General features: G+C 41.4%; 1 protein-coding gene across 4 annotated transcripts in view; it reads left to right on the top strand.

Annotated features, from left to right (window-relative positions):
• Nucleotides 1–15170, top strand: part of KCTD1 (potassium channel tetramerization domain containing 1) — a 215225-nt gene that overhangs the window by 178162 nt on the left and 21893 nt on the right. For all 4 annotated transcript variants that reach the window (XM_027525575.1, XM_027525576.1, XM_027525573.1 and 1 more), the window contains exon 3: nucleotides 13207–13351. In XM_027525575.1, coding sequence (XP_027381376.1) covers nucleotides 13207–13351 — 145 coding nt within the window. The remainder of the gene's footprint in view (nucleotides 1–13206; nucleotides 13352–15170) is intronic.

A 15170-nucleotide genomic window follows, 5' to 3' on the forward strand; every position in this document is an offset into this window, starting at 1 on the left:
CCCATAATCTCAGGGACCCTGAGGAAGGTACTTCATCACAACATAATCATTTTGATGATACATTGCAAAAGGAATAAGGTGGTGTGAAGGATGGAATTCGGAGAAGATTGCTGGACACATTAAGTGAAAGTGTTAGTCGCTCAGTCATATCTGACTCTTTGAGACTCCATGGACTGTAGCCGCCAGGCTCCTCTATCCATGGACTTTCCCAGGCAAGAATATTGGAATGGATAGCCATTTCCTTCTCCAAGGGATCTTCCCAACTCAGGGATGGAACCCAGGTCTCCTGCATTACAGGCAGATTAGATTCTTTACTGTCTAATCCATGTTAAAATGAACTAGAACAAGGTTATAACAGCCTAGTGAACTTAAGGAGCCGTGAGCAGTGCAATTGAAGTTCTGGTCTCCACTCTGGCAAACAATCTATGATGATTACAAAAACCCAACAGTCATGATACAGTTTGTATTTCCAAGTATATATCCTGCAAGGCTTTTAAAGAACATGTTTGTAATACTTCATGTAGATTTTTAAACTTTGAGAAAGTCATTATTTGTAAAAAGCAGCTTTGGTTTTAGTGCACTTTCCCTCAAGACTCGAAAGTAAAAGTTATGGGAGCAACAGATATGGGAAACAGTGGTATCAGGTGACATCTGTAGTTTGTCCCATTTATATGATCACAGTAAGGAAGAGGAAACATGAGAAAATCTTGTCATTAGCAGGGAGACTTTTCTTTTCTTTAAATGTGTTGTAGGTCAGTGCTTGGTTCTGGTTTTTGTTGGAAGGGATGAGGAGAAACATCAGTAGATACATCTACCGCCCAGCGAGTCTATGGACTGGCTTGGCGCCTTTGGGTAAATTCTTAAACTGTGATAAACCAAGCCTGAGTCCCAGAAGGGCGTCGACAGTTGCACAAGACGCGCACACCTATGACAACGCATTGTTGATCCTGGTGCAGCCAAAGGCAGGTGCTGTCAGTAAGCACCCTCCTGATTTCTCAACCCCCCACACCCGAGAATGTTGTCTTTGAATCATGAGCTGATAAAAACTTCATATTTTTCACATGTCACTTTTGATTTAGTGACTGTGTAAATAATCTTGCAACATAAATTCAAAACCTTAAGCCTCTCAAAGTACAAAGCTAACCAGGCACATCATCCTTCATGATTTGAAGAGATAATTGAATGGTGTTTTCAACAAAAGGGTGGTATGGATATTTTATATATTCTTTAAAACGTGTAGATGCTTTTGAAGCTGTGTAAATATGACTCTTGTCCGGTTAGCAGCTTTCTTTCCTTCTTAGCTTCTGAGGTGGTATAACTCACAGTCCTGGGGCTAAATCTCCTCCCTTTTGGCTGTGTCATCTCAAAGCCTAGTTTGTGAAAGTGTTTTTAAGCCTCCTAGTCACTCTGAAGTCATACAGTGATAGAATAATTCATTTTCATTCATCTAACCACCTTTCAATCCTCCTGAGTTTTTGAATGATGCTCTGTTATAAGACCTTTGAACAGTGTCAGTAATGGCTGTGTGTGTGTGTGTGTGTGTGTGTGTGTGTAGGAGCAGGAAAGGAATACAAAGGAGTCAGTATAGATTCACTTACTTTCTTCCATACATCTCCTTTTAAGTTTTCACAAAGCATTTACATAGTCCGTAGGTAAGTTGTATCTTTCTTCCTTCTTTTTTGTTTTATCAAGCACTGGGTGGAGCCTCTGGTTTTTCACATTTGGGTACCATGCAAAATATGTAAGTGCTTTGTTGTAAACTGCTGTTTTGCTGGTCCCATTACAAGTAGGAAAACACTGTTAAATTGAATTAAAAAAAAAACAGCTGGCTTCACCATAGCCCTCTCATAGTGTCACATAATTAATAGGATGCTTTTATCTGAAAGGACTGCTGTGATATACTGAGCCAATTCCAACAGGCTGGGGTAGTAAGACAGCAGCAGGAATGGGAAGAGGCTCCAGTCCACATCCTGTTGTTGCTGATAGTCTCCAAGTATGCTGGAGAGGATGGGGGGCCACTGGGGGACCACAATCACAGGGGGCTGGGCTGAGTCCCTTCCCCATATGAGGGAGATTGATGACACAGATGGAGGAGTCAGTCACAGAGGAAGGCACTCCTTCAATGGTTGGGGCTGCTGATACTCAGAATCCTGGGAATAAGATCAGTCGAAAAAAGGTTAAGAATTTCCATGATGGTCTGGCGGTTAAGACTCCACGCTTCCATTGCACAGTGTATGGGTGGGATCCCTGGTCGGGGAACTAAGATCCTGCATGCTGTATGGCACAGCCAAAAATTATTATTATTATTTAAAAATAAATGTTAAAAAAGTAGGTTAAGTTCAGCAGGAACACGTGCAGGGGTTTGCTTATGTGACGAGAAAACTGGAGTGGAGCAAGATGCAGACGGGTTGGCAGGAGGTGCTGGAGCTGGAGTTCTGGGACAGATGAGCACTGAGATTTGGGGACAGTGACGAGGGTGGGCTGGCCCTCACTCTTCCAGGATAGGAGGCTGCAGGGTTCAGCCACCCTCAGCTAGCAATCCGGTGGCTCCACGCCTCAGCATCTCCATTACTCACATCACAATATCACCTGTACATACTCTCGAGTTGTGGTGAGGATTAAATCAGCTAATCCACAGAGTTTTTAGCAGCATTCCTAACATAAACTTGGGCTTCCCTGGTGGCTCAGATGGTAAAGAATCTGCCTGCAATGCAGGAGGTCCAGATTTGATCTCTGGGTCAGGAAGATCCCCTGGAGAAGGGAATGGCAACCCACTCCAGTATTCTTGCCCGGAGAATTCCACGGACAGAGGAGCCTGGTGGGCTACGGTCCGGTCCATAGGGTTGCAAAGAGTCGGACATGAGCAACTGACATTTTCACACTTAACAGAAACTCAAATAATGTTAGCTATTATAACATTTTTTTTCTCTGAACAGTAATTATATTGTAAACTGAAAACCATTTTCTAGATTCTTAAATCAAGAGAAAACAGGAGTATGTCACAAATACCTCCAAATATAGAACAGCTAGTGGGGAGGAGTGTGGGGGTGGGCTGGGGAGAGACCTCTGCACACGTGCGGGCTTGCCTGCCCTCAGAGAAAGCAAGGGGAAGGCGAAGCAGAAACCGTTGGAGCCGAAAATACCAAAGTGGGCTCCCATGAGACAGTGATGCTCTAATCCAGGCCTGGTCTTAAAAAGTAGTGGTAAACCCTGGAAACCATTTGAAAACAGACAGTTGTTCAAACCAAAGAACTGGTGGTCTAAAACATTGTCTTCCAAATCAAGGTGCTCAACAGGATTTTCTGTGCAGTTGGATTCTGTTTTGGCATTGCACATCTTCTCCAAGGTACGAAAATCTGTCAGCACTGACTGAGTCTAGGCTTAACTGAGAAGCAGAAGAATCACTGGGCAGTAAGAGAGCCACCCTGAGCGAGACCCTGCGGCCCTGCTGCCTCCACACTGGTTAACTGACTGCAGGGTCCTCATTTGTGAGATGCAGGTGATGGTATCTACCTGGAAGAGCTGTTGTCAAGACGCGGCGCCCTGCAGGTAGTGGACGCTCAGTAAATGAAGCTCATGTCAGACATCCATTTCTTCTTCATAAAAATTATTTGGATGGGCTATTATCCCCTTCCTCAGATGAAGAAATCGAAACTCAAACCAATTTGGTCTTGAAGATGGTAAAGCCAGGATTCCAGCAGGTCTCTTGAGTCACAGCTGAACTTCCAGGGGCTCCTGAGAGATGACTGAAAGCGCGGCGCCCAAGCTCTTGTGCCGTCACTTGCTCCACTCAGGCCGACGCTTTGAGAGAGGCGCTCCTCATTTGTTGAGTCCCCACCTCACCCATCACACTGTTTCTCGCCTGAAATCCCTCCTCCAAGCCCTTGTGCCCTTCTCTTTATGCCTGGCCGTCCTGAAGACCCAGTACTAGCATTGCTTCCTACAGGAAGCCCTCCCTGCCTGCCCCAGGCTGGCTAGTCCCTGTCCTTGGTCCTGTAGCCCCCAGCTGGCCCGAATCATGCTCATCTGAGTGGGCCCTAGGACTTCCCTGGTGGTCCAGGGCTAAGAATTCACCTTCCAATGCAAGGGGTGTAGGTTCTATCCCTGGTCAGGGAGCTAAGATCCTGAGTGCCTCGGGGCCAAAAAAGACAAAACACAAAACAAAAGCAGTCTTATAGCAAATTCAATAAAGACTTAAAAAGGGTTCCACATCAAAAAAAATCAAATCTTTAAAAAAACTTAAAAATAAGAGATTCAGCAGAGTACCCAGGAACATGACAAGCATTCAATAAATGTAGGAATAGAAAGCCTACTTTGGTAAATTCCGGTGGTGTTTTTTCAAAGCAATCAAGTTAATTATAATACATTTTTTATAGTAAGCAATTAAAGTAACTCTAATTTAAAAAATTTTCCCTGTGCGTCATGAGAAGGACTAGCTCCCCCTCCCCGCAGTGGCCCTGGGCTCCCCGTGAAGCCGTCAGTATTGCTGTCAACTAGCCATTCTCCAAAACCCTGAGTGCCAGAATCCTGGCGCGCTCATATATTTTTTTATATTTTAAACTTGCCTTTCTTTTTCTCCCCTGCTTTCTTCAGCTCTGTGAATCATTTAAGAAAATGATGCTGCCACAGGGAACAGGTACTGGAAACATTACTTCCTCATAAGTAGATATAATTTGTTTTGTTTGCTTTTCCTTAGAAGGTATTTTCTCTCTTCTCTTAAATTACTTCTGTCCCTTTCTGTAACAAGCTCTGAATTCATTTTTATCTGTGTTCCTGAAATATCGATGAAACTTCCCAAGTGTGGAAACTCTACACAACTATTTCTCAAATTTTGTAAACAATTATATGCAAATTAAATGCTGTTCGATAAGTAAGGATTCTCTAACAGTGAGTTGACTGGTGTTTTTTGGTTTTTGGGATTTTTTACATTATAATAATACCCAGCATAGCATCACCTCTCCCCTTTTTAAGAAAAACTTTTTATTATGGATATTATTCTTTCTTTTGGCCATATGACTTGTAGGACTTTAATTCTCCAACTAAGGATTGAATCAAGGTCCTTGGTAGTGAGACAGCAGAGTCCACTGGATTGCCAGGAAATTCCCTATTGTGGACATTTTAAAATATATGAAAAGCTACTATACTATAATAAAAACTAATTTTAAAAATATGCAAAAATAGAATATGAAATGAAGACCCCGGCATTTCAAAAGGTTTCTGGTATCAACCCAGCATTTCTCTTCCCTTCCATCTGTTCTACTTCCCTCCTCTCCCATCCCAACAGAAAGGAGGAAAGGGGACCCTTTGGTTCCAGTGCTGATTTTTCTTAAAAAAAAAAAAAGCTTTTAAAATTTATTTGGCTCCTCGGGGTCTTAAGAAGTTTTGGCATGCAGGATCTTCAACATTTGTTGCGGAATGGGAACTCAGTTGCTACATGTGGGATCTAGTTCTCTGATCAGGGATCGAACCTGGGCCCCCCTGCACTGGGAGCTCAGAGACTTAGCCACTGGCCCACCAGGGAAGTCCCAGTGCTGATTTTTCTCTGCTTTTCTTTCCTTCCCTGCTGTTCCAAGTCTAGGTTCCACTGCAGGGACAGCTTCCTAAACATCTCTCATTCATGTATGCACACCTACAAACACAGACACTCACTCCCACACATACACTTACACATCTGCACAAGCACACACCTTCTCCCAGCCCTCTATCTCATTTGCTGTCTTCCTTAGGTATCAAATATTAGGACAGAAGCTTGGTTGAACCCAGGTCTCCTGCACTGCAGGCAGATTCTTTACCAGATGAGCCACAAGGGAAGCCCAGGAATACTGGAGTGGGTAGCCTATCCCTTCTCCAGCGGATCTTCCCGACCCAGGTATCAAAACACGGTCTCCTGCGTTGCAGGTGGATTCCTTACCAAGTGTGAGCTATCAGGGAACTTGGGTTAGTAGGCTCGAAAAAGTATGAAGCCACAGTGCTTCTGAAAACAAAATCATTCAGTAGAAAAAGGCTGTAAATCAGATTTTTTAAAAAAGTAATATCCTACTGATTGGTGGACTCATCACAGATTGTGTTTCTATTTTGCTGCTTCTTCATCCTCTGTGCTTTTCTAGTTTTTAACAATGAGTAGTTATTGCTTTTATAATTTAAAAATATCCACCAAAAGCAGTGCTCAAGAGGTCACTTGGATATTGCCTGTGAAACGGTTCACCAGCAAAATAAATCTGGACCGAAAACTAAAGGAAACATTTTCCTAAAGTTCAGACCATATATTCCATGGCTTGGAAGCCCAGAGGTGGAGAAGAAAAGGCTTTTCTTGGCAAAGGAGAGCTGAGTGGGTGAAAGGTTCCACAACCCGTGTCCTGCCTTTTCTCACCATCTTTATCCCTCCGTGTGTCTTTGGCACTTAGCTCTCAACCCCACCCCTGGGTAGGGTCTTCTCCACCCTCCCTGAGCAAGTTAATCCTAGCGTGGGCACTGCCCACAGGCCCTTGTCCTACGCCTCCCTCCCTTGTAATTACCATGTGTGCACCAGCTCCTCAAGAGTTGAAAGGATTAACCTGCTTGCCTCTGGTAAAGTAGGGCCAGGTGCTGCGTTGCCTGCCATGGTGCTTCACATGGCGTGGGGTCAGACCGCACAAGGACCTCTGGGCGGATGGAGCTCAGAAGAGTTGGAAGCATCTCCAAGCTAAATTTCTTTAGCTGTAAAGTGACCATTCCCACAGGGGGATTGGCAGAATTAAATAGGGGCACCGCACATAATGGGACGCAAGAACTCAAGGTAAACGGAGTTGAAATACGCCATTTCAGGTATACGCCTCAACCCGGAGGAAGTTTTCGTTGTCCTAAGTATCTTGACTTTCCTATCTATTCTTATGCCCCTATTATGTCATAGTTGTACCAACAGTTTGAAAGTAACCTCTGAAGTCTTGGGGTGTTTTAGTTCGGTTTGTTTTGGTTTGGTTCAGCTTCCCTGAGCTTCAACTTTTTCTCAGCTGTTAAGTAAATGATAGCTTCCCCACAAAGCTGGTAATAATCAAGCTTTCTTGAGATAACATGCAACACTAGCAAAATCTTACTGAACTGTATAAAAACTGCATTTCCCATTGGATGTTGTTCATTTGTTTTCTTCTTGCTTGTTCTAGGGGTTTTTTTTTTTGTTTGTTTGTTTGTTTTTTTAATTAGAAATGAAAAAGAGGTATATTTAGTGGTCAAGAACACAGGCTTTAGAATGAGACCTAGGTTGGAGCCTGAGCCAAGTGATGGCCATTGTGGGCTCAGTGTTCTCATCTGTGAAATGGGAATAATATGGTCACCTTATAGGATCATTGTAAGAATGAAATGAAATAAAGCCCATAAAGCAGGCAGCTCCTTCTTTGGCACCTAATAACATTCAATCAATAATAACTAGCAGGTGTCCTCATAGACTTGAATGTGACCATCCTCTGCCCATCCCCACCCCAGCATGGTGGGTCTGCCAACTCTGTCTGGCCAACTGTGCATCCTTGAGTCATTTTTCCATTTGTAAAATGGGAGGTTGATCTAGGTCATGCTAGTGATCCTTAACCTCTAAAAATGTTGGTGGCTAATTAAGAAAACGTGCTGTGACAGTTCAGGGTGACAGAATGACCAACTTGAGATTATTTCAAATTGACGACATTGACTTGCTCCTCTTTAGTCTCTCTGCTCATCTGCCTTTGCACTGGTTCCCAACTCAGCAGTTCATTAAACTTCCTTGGGGAGCGTTTTAAGAGATGCAAATGCTTGGGGTCTAAACCCTGAGCAATAATTACATCAGAATATCTGGCACTGGGCGTCTGTATTCTTTAAAAGGTCCCTATGTAATTCCACTGTGCAACCAGGGTTAAGAAGCACCACTCTATACAAATGATATAGTCAAAAACAAGGGAAAGGAGACAGGACTTGGATAAACTGCAAGCTGCCTCTGTGGGGAGATGTGATCTCAGAGATAGTGTTTTGATTTTCTCACTTCTAAATTTGCTCTTTTCCTAAACATTGCTGAGAGCATAGCCTGACATCAGTCCCCATCGCCCTCCGCCCTCCAAACCAAACCCAAACTCCTTGACCTGCTTACATAGCTCTTCCTGGTCTGACTTCTGCTGCCCGTCTCATTTTTCAGTTGGCCTGTCTCTATGCCCTAGTGGAGAGTAATCATATGGCAGGTTTTTTTTTTTTTTGTCCACCTTCAAGCCTTTGTATCTTCCCTACACCTGTCTTTTCTTATCTAATCTTAGCTCCCACCTCTGTACCAGCTTCTGCTTATCATTCAGGCTCTCCTGTGAACTTTCTTTTTCTTCCCTGTGTACTCCCACAGCCCACTCTGCATACCCACTGCATACTCAGTCACACCACTTGATCTGCATTCCCAGCCCCACAGACTGTTAAATTCCATGAAAGTCAAGAGTGTGGTTTATTCACCACTGCATTCCCTGTATTTCACATGATCAGGTTGAGTGAGTATTGGTGGAAAGAATGAACAAATAACTGAGTGACTATACAATTAAAAAAAATTCTTTTTTTTTTTTTTTTTGACCATGCAGCATGGCATGTGGGATGTATAGTTTCTTAACCAAGGGTTGAACCCATGCTGCCTGCAGTGGAAGTGGGAGGTCTTAACTTACTGGACCGCCAGGGAATTCCCAGGAAAGCAAAATTCTTGAGGAACTGAGTCACAGTTAAATTAAAGAACCTAAGTCTTATAAATGATTGAATACACAAGAAAAAAGAAATTCTTAGTGACTAATATTCACACTAAGCCAGGTCTCTTTCATTTAAGACCATTCTTTAATGCTGGGGAGAAGGGGAGCCACAGTGAGGAAGCAGACTAACTTTTCACCAAAAGGAACTTAATTTCCTTGGTGGTTGGGCTGCATTATTTGCGGCATAGAGTAATCAACAGAGTTCTAACTCTAAAAAGCAAGAAAGAGGAGCACATTTGAATGTCTATTAATGTGTATTTTAAGTGAACCTTTGTAAGCCTCTACTCATTGCAACCTGTAACCTCTGTTCATGGAATTCTCCAGACAAGTATACTGGAGTGGGTTGCCATTTCCTCCTCCAGGGAATCTTCCTGACCCAGGAATTGAACTTGGGCCTCCTGCATTGCAGGCAGATTCTTTACCGTCTGAGCCACTAGGGAAGCCCAATCCTCTAGTTAATGAGTTATTTGTACATAAAAATGATAGGATGCTTACAATTTACTTTAAAAATCCAGGAGCGGGGAGAGGGACTCAGAGAGGTACAGGTGAAATAAGACTGAACAAGAACTGATAGCTTTAGAAGCTGGATGGACACATGGGAGTTCATTATCCTATTTTCCCTGCTTTGGCATACAGGGAAACTGTCCAAAACAGAATGTTAAAAAATAAATGTCAAAAGAGTAAAACTGTGGGAGGAAGTTTTTCTCAGTACTGCCACTTGGTTCAGTGAGTGGTTTTTTTTTTTTTTTAAAAGGCAGTCATACATCATCTGGAGCCAGCCGGGTCTTGGTCAGTTGAAAAACAGGAATGTTCTCCAAGGCTGGTAAACTGTAATCAGGTCCACAGCGTTTTCAGGCACCAGAGTTTACAAGTCACAACTGTTGATCTGTAACTCCATTCATGTGTCCACAAGAAATATAGCCTGTGTCGGTGTTCCCCTCTATTTGCTTAGCCAAACAATGCTTTTCCACAACACATTCAACCTCGAAACCAATGCAGGACCCCAGTTTACGATCGCTGGCACCACCCTGCCCTTCCGCATTGTTTTCACAAATTCAAAACCTTCCTCCTTTTAAAGGTAGCAAAAATCAGCCCAGTGTTTCCTTTTATGACTTGTAACATTTGTTGACTCAAACGCAGGGACTCTTTCTTTTCCGAGGGGCCTTTCACTGCAGCCAGGAATGTGCATGCATTGACGCGGCCATGAGCTCTTCCTTCCGAGCCTGCCATCCCCCTCCTCTGGGCTCCCACGTCAACCATGCTGCTTCCGCCTTTGGTACAGGAGGCGGGGAGGGTTTTCCCACCAATTTCAGGCCACTCCCTCCCCGCCTTTGGGTCCGCAGAGTTCGCCCTCCCTTGCCTGGAGCAAGCTGGAAGAGAAGGTTCCGTGCAGGCCTTCCTAACCCGCCCTCGGGACAGCTCCATGGTGGGGTTTCTAATCTGCCAAGTAGAATCCTGTTCTTCCTCCCAGCTTCTTCTCCCACTGCCTCGCCCAAGGGCCACAGCCACCTTCCTGTCCCCTTGCTGAGTCTCCTTTCAGACTTCCCTCCTCTTGCCTTTGCATCTTTTGCTGTTTCCGCTAAATCAGATGTAAAGGTGCTTCTTACTGCAACTGTTCAGTTTCTTGTTATCTGCTGGTGGTAGGGTGTTTGTTTTGACAGTATCTTAAAAACCACTTCAGTTCAGTTCAATTCAGTCGCTCAGTCGTGTCTGACTCTGCGACCCCATGAACAGCAGCACGCCAGGCCTCCCTGTCCATCACCAACTCCCGGAGTTCACTCAGACTCACGTCGATCGAGTCAGTGATGCCATCCAGCCATCTCATCCTCTGTCGTCCCCTTCTCCTCCTGCCCCCAATCCCTCCCAGCATCAGAGTCTTTTCCAATGAGTCAGCTCTTCGCATGAGGTGGTCCAAGTACTGGAGTTTAAGATTTAGCATCATTCCTTCCAAAGAACACCCAGGACTGATCTCCTTTAGAATGGACTGGTTGGATCTCCTTGCCACTTAACATGACACTTTTCTCCTATCTTGGAAAGTTCTGTAACAATACACCTCAGCCATGATTGTTCCTTTTACTCCTTTAAACCCTGTACCCTAAACTGCCCTCAGGCTTCATAGAGCTGTTTCCCTAGAAATTTTTATTTGCTGTTTTGTGGTACCTTCTTTTGCTGTCTTTTTGAGCATGCCACGACCCCTTTTGATTTTTTTCAAAAACCCCGAGAAAAGGGGTAATTTTATAAAAGAATAGAGATGTAGAGAAGTTGATTCGCTCAGATTACAGCTAGTAACTGGCCAAGCCTCATTCCTCTCCTCTTTCAGTCACTCTTTTACTCATTCACTCCATGAAGATTTATTTATTTGATCACTTTCTGTGCTGGCTCACTTCCAAGCCTAGATTTTGAAAATGAGCTTTTAAAAATTAAAAGCCTGGGATTTATTTAAGAATAAAATATTTACTTTTCATCTCATTAGTAAAGTGACTTGTGATCATTGATATTAATTTATCTCAGGCCACAAAAATAATCAGTGTACACGTTTGGATTTCATTATAAAACTCTTGCCAAACAAATCTAAGATAGACTTGAAATCTCTAGACCTAAAGTGTTCATTCAGTAGTGGTAATTCTTTTCATTCCAGTCATTGTAGGGAGGCCCCTTTAAGATCAAACAGACTGTACCCAACTCCCCCAGTGCTACTTAACTAGTTGGGCAAGTTACGCATCATTTTGAGCCTATTTCTTCATCTTTAAAAGGAGGATAATGGGTTTGTTACATAAAGTGCTTAGATGAGGGCAAGGTATATAGAAAGCAGTTAATAAATATAGCTCCCTTTTCTTCCACTGTCAACTGTAAATTTATCATTAACAGTGAAAAGTAGAATGTTTTAATAACAGGCAAACAAGTCTCATTCTTTCCCATCCTGCACCAAACTGTCCTGGAAATGCTATAAATAAGTGACTAAGGGTGTTTTAGTTTTACTGCTTCTTCTTTACATAATCTACCATTTGATTGATGTGTTTATAAGAAATGAATGACAAGGTAGCATGCAAGGTAGAATCCTTGGATGACTGTAACCTACACCCTACATGATCACCCTCAATTCATGGAAAGTTGAATGAAAACAGTAGTTGAGAAAAATATATTGGGTTTTAAGGATACCATCTGACTCAATAGTTGCTTTCTTCTTTGCACCTATTACCTTCAGGTAGGACAGGAGTTTTCTAATTATCTTTAAAGGATTGTTATTGAAGCGCATTCACAAGTCTTTCTTGGGGGAGAGGGGAGCAGCGTTCCTATTTGTTGGTTTGTTTGCTGTATTTTAAGAGGGATGGAATTATCAACTTATCATTACATCTGTCCCACTTCAAAAATAAGACTAGGAAATGTATGATTCCAAAATCATCATCAGAGCAATAAAATGGTGTTCCAAATCAGAGAGAGACTTGTTATGAGTTCCACAAAAATCTTTTCTTAAAAAATGGAACCATTTTCCTGCCTACGCTTTTAATGAAAGTCAAATGTACCTCTTGGCAAAGGAAGAGATTTCAAGTGTGTAAATTCTATTTTCTGATACAGGATATTTATTTTTCATTAGCCAACCCTCTAGTTGTTCATAGTATAGATGTGACCATTTTCTATTAACTGAGTGTATACTAAAGTGTATAGGTTCAGCCTGCCTTAAAGAGATGAATGATATTGGATACAAAATGCTCTAACTATAGCACACTTTTCAAATGTTAACTGTAAACAGGAAACACATATTATGGATTCCTGTTTTTAAAAATTACCCGTTGCCACTTACGTTCCAGAACTAGGTCATATTTTTTGGGTGGTCAAATGTTTATATTTTATAATGATTCCTGGCTGTTACAAATGATTTTTGCTGAGACCTAGGAAACTAGACTGCACATTGTTAATGAAAAGCATATACTCTTAGATGAGTGATATTCTCAGAGATTCATTTTTATAATTAAATGTAGATGTTAGCATATAGACATTGCTTTACTTTTAGAAAATACGGGACTTATAGGTAGGGAAAGCTCAGAAAACAGATTTCTTAAAAACAAAAATGCACTTTTTTTTGGTAGACTCTGTTTAAAATACACTTGGGAGCAATCACACTTTTTTTTTTTTTTAATGGCAGAGAAGGTTGTTTTAAGTAACACAGAGGGAAAGACATGATCTTCCATTACAGTGACAGCACTTAGCCCTAATCACCATGTCAGGAACATCTTCTTTACAGGTAAAAGACATTGAATAATAGAATTTACTTGAGAAAGGCTGTGACTATTCTGAATTGTCTGGTCTTGAGGTATTTATCAAGCAGGGGCCAGTACTTCTCAGCGAACCATAACTACTTAGTGGGTGATTTTCCCTGACTGCCATCTTCAGAAGTGCTGCCTTTGACGGTGACACAGAACAGTAGCTTTCAGTCTTAGTGGCCGAACGATTGATTCTAATTGTCTTCACTGTTCCCTCTCTCCTACCGCAGAATCGGAAGACTTTTTGATGGTACAGAGCCCATTGTTTTGGACAGTCTCAAACAGCACTATTTCATTGACAGAGACGGACAGATGTTCAGATATATCTTGAATTTTCTACGAACATCAAAACTCCTCATTCCTGATGATTTCAAGGTGAGGGATTCATATTAAATTAACAACAGCCTAAATATGTGCTTTTTTTTTTTTAATGTGCTCCCCAAAATATTTCTAGCTCTACATTTTTAACATACACCAACTTTAATGGCATCAGAGGTTTCTGACATGGTTATACCGTCTTTGTGGAATAAAGTATACAGTCATTGACGTTTACGGTCAAAAGAGGGTGGCTTTTATGTGAAGAATAGAATTACAATCCATTTTAATACATTGAAAATGAGTTGATTATATTCAAAGGTTATCTCTGACAAGTCTTAGGTAGAGAATAAAAGGAAACCTCTTTAGCTTAATAAAGACTTTTTCTCCCAGAAATTTAAAGCAAGCATTATGCTTACCAGTAAAATTTTAGAGTTGTTCCCTTTCAAAATTACTAACAAGTGTTAGACTTAGTCCTACAAGGTGCTGGAAACTCTAAGCAGTGAAATTAGACAACAAAAAGAAATAGAAAGGGTTAATATTAGAAGGGAATATATAAAAATGTTATCTTTGCAGCTCCTTAATACTTCTCTGAATAGAAGATTCTAAAGAATCAACTAAATATCATTAAAACTAATAAAGAACTCATTACAGCATCCATATTCAAGATCCCAATATACTGCAATTGATAGCTTACTGATAGACTACCAAAGCCAATCATAAAATGTTATGGGAAAATATACCACTTACAGTAGCAACAAAAATTATAACACCCAGGAATAAACTTAAGAAATATGCAAAGTCTGATTAAGAAAACTATAAATCTCTACATGCAAGTTTAAAACAAGAATTGAATAAATGAAGGGATGTTCGTGTTCTTGGATGGGAAGCCTCAATATTGTTGAGATGTCAGCTATGCTCAGACTATCTTATACATTCAGTGCAAACCCACTTAAGTCATAGATTTTTTCAGTGAAATTTGACCCATTTATAAAATTTGTGTAGAAGAAAAAAGAGGCTTAAGAATAGCTTAAAAAGTGATATTATACAGCAGAAACCAACACAATATTTGAAAGCAGTTATCCTCCAATTTAAAAAAAAGAATAGCTAAAAAATGTTTGGTGGTGATAGAAATGTGTCATATCAGACATCACAGCATACTACAGTGATACAGTGATAAGAAAGTGTGATCCTAATAGATGCTAAAATACACATATAGATCAATGGGAAAAAACAGGATTGGGGGAGAGATGTGTGTGTATGTTGGAATTTGATATATTGTCAATGTGGTATTTCAAATTGGTGGGAAATGAAAAGAATAGTCAGTAATTGGCACTGAGACAGCTGAAACCAAGACCTTTGGAAAAAATGTAAAGCCAGAGCCCTGTCTGTATCATAAGTTCGTAAAAATTCCAGGGATAAACATAAAAAGTAAAGCTATCAAAGTATTAGAGGAAAATAAAAAGAGATTCCACAAAAGTATAATTGTTAGGCAGAGAAGACCTACTTGAGCAAAACTTAACTACACAGAAGGCATCCTTAAAAAAAGAAAGAAAATTGCTAATTTAAAGACACTATATACAAATAAAACACAAGTGTCAGATGAGAAATATTTACAGTGAAAAATTAATATCCATCGTAAAAGAGCTCCTTAACATCTACAATATTCTGGCCACCTGATGTGAAGAACTGACTCATTGGAAAAGACCCTGATGCTGGGAAAGATTGAAGGCAGGAGAAGGGGACAACAGAGGATGGGATGGTTGGATGGCATCACCGACTCAAAAGACATAAGTTTGAGCCAACTCTGGGAGTTGGTGATGGACAGGGAGGCCTGGAGTCCACGGGGTCGCAAAGAGTCAGACACAACTGAGCAAGT

This window comes from Bos indicus x Bos taurus, chromosome 24 (genome assembly GCF_003369695.1).
Source record: "Bos indicus x Bos taurus breed Angus x Brahman F1 hybrid chromosome 24, Bos_hybrid_MaternalHap_v2.0, whole genome shotgun sequence".
In the NCBI taxonomy this organism is placed as follows: Eukaryota; Metazoa; Chordata; class Mammalia; order Artiodactyla; family Bovidae; genus Bos; species Bos indicus x Bos taurus.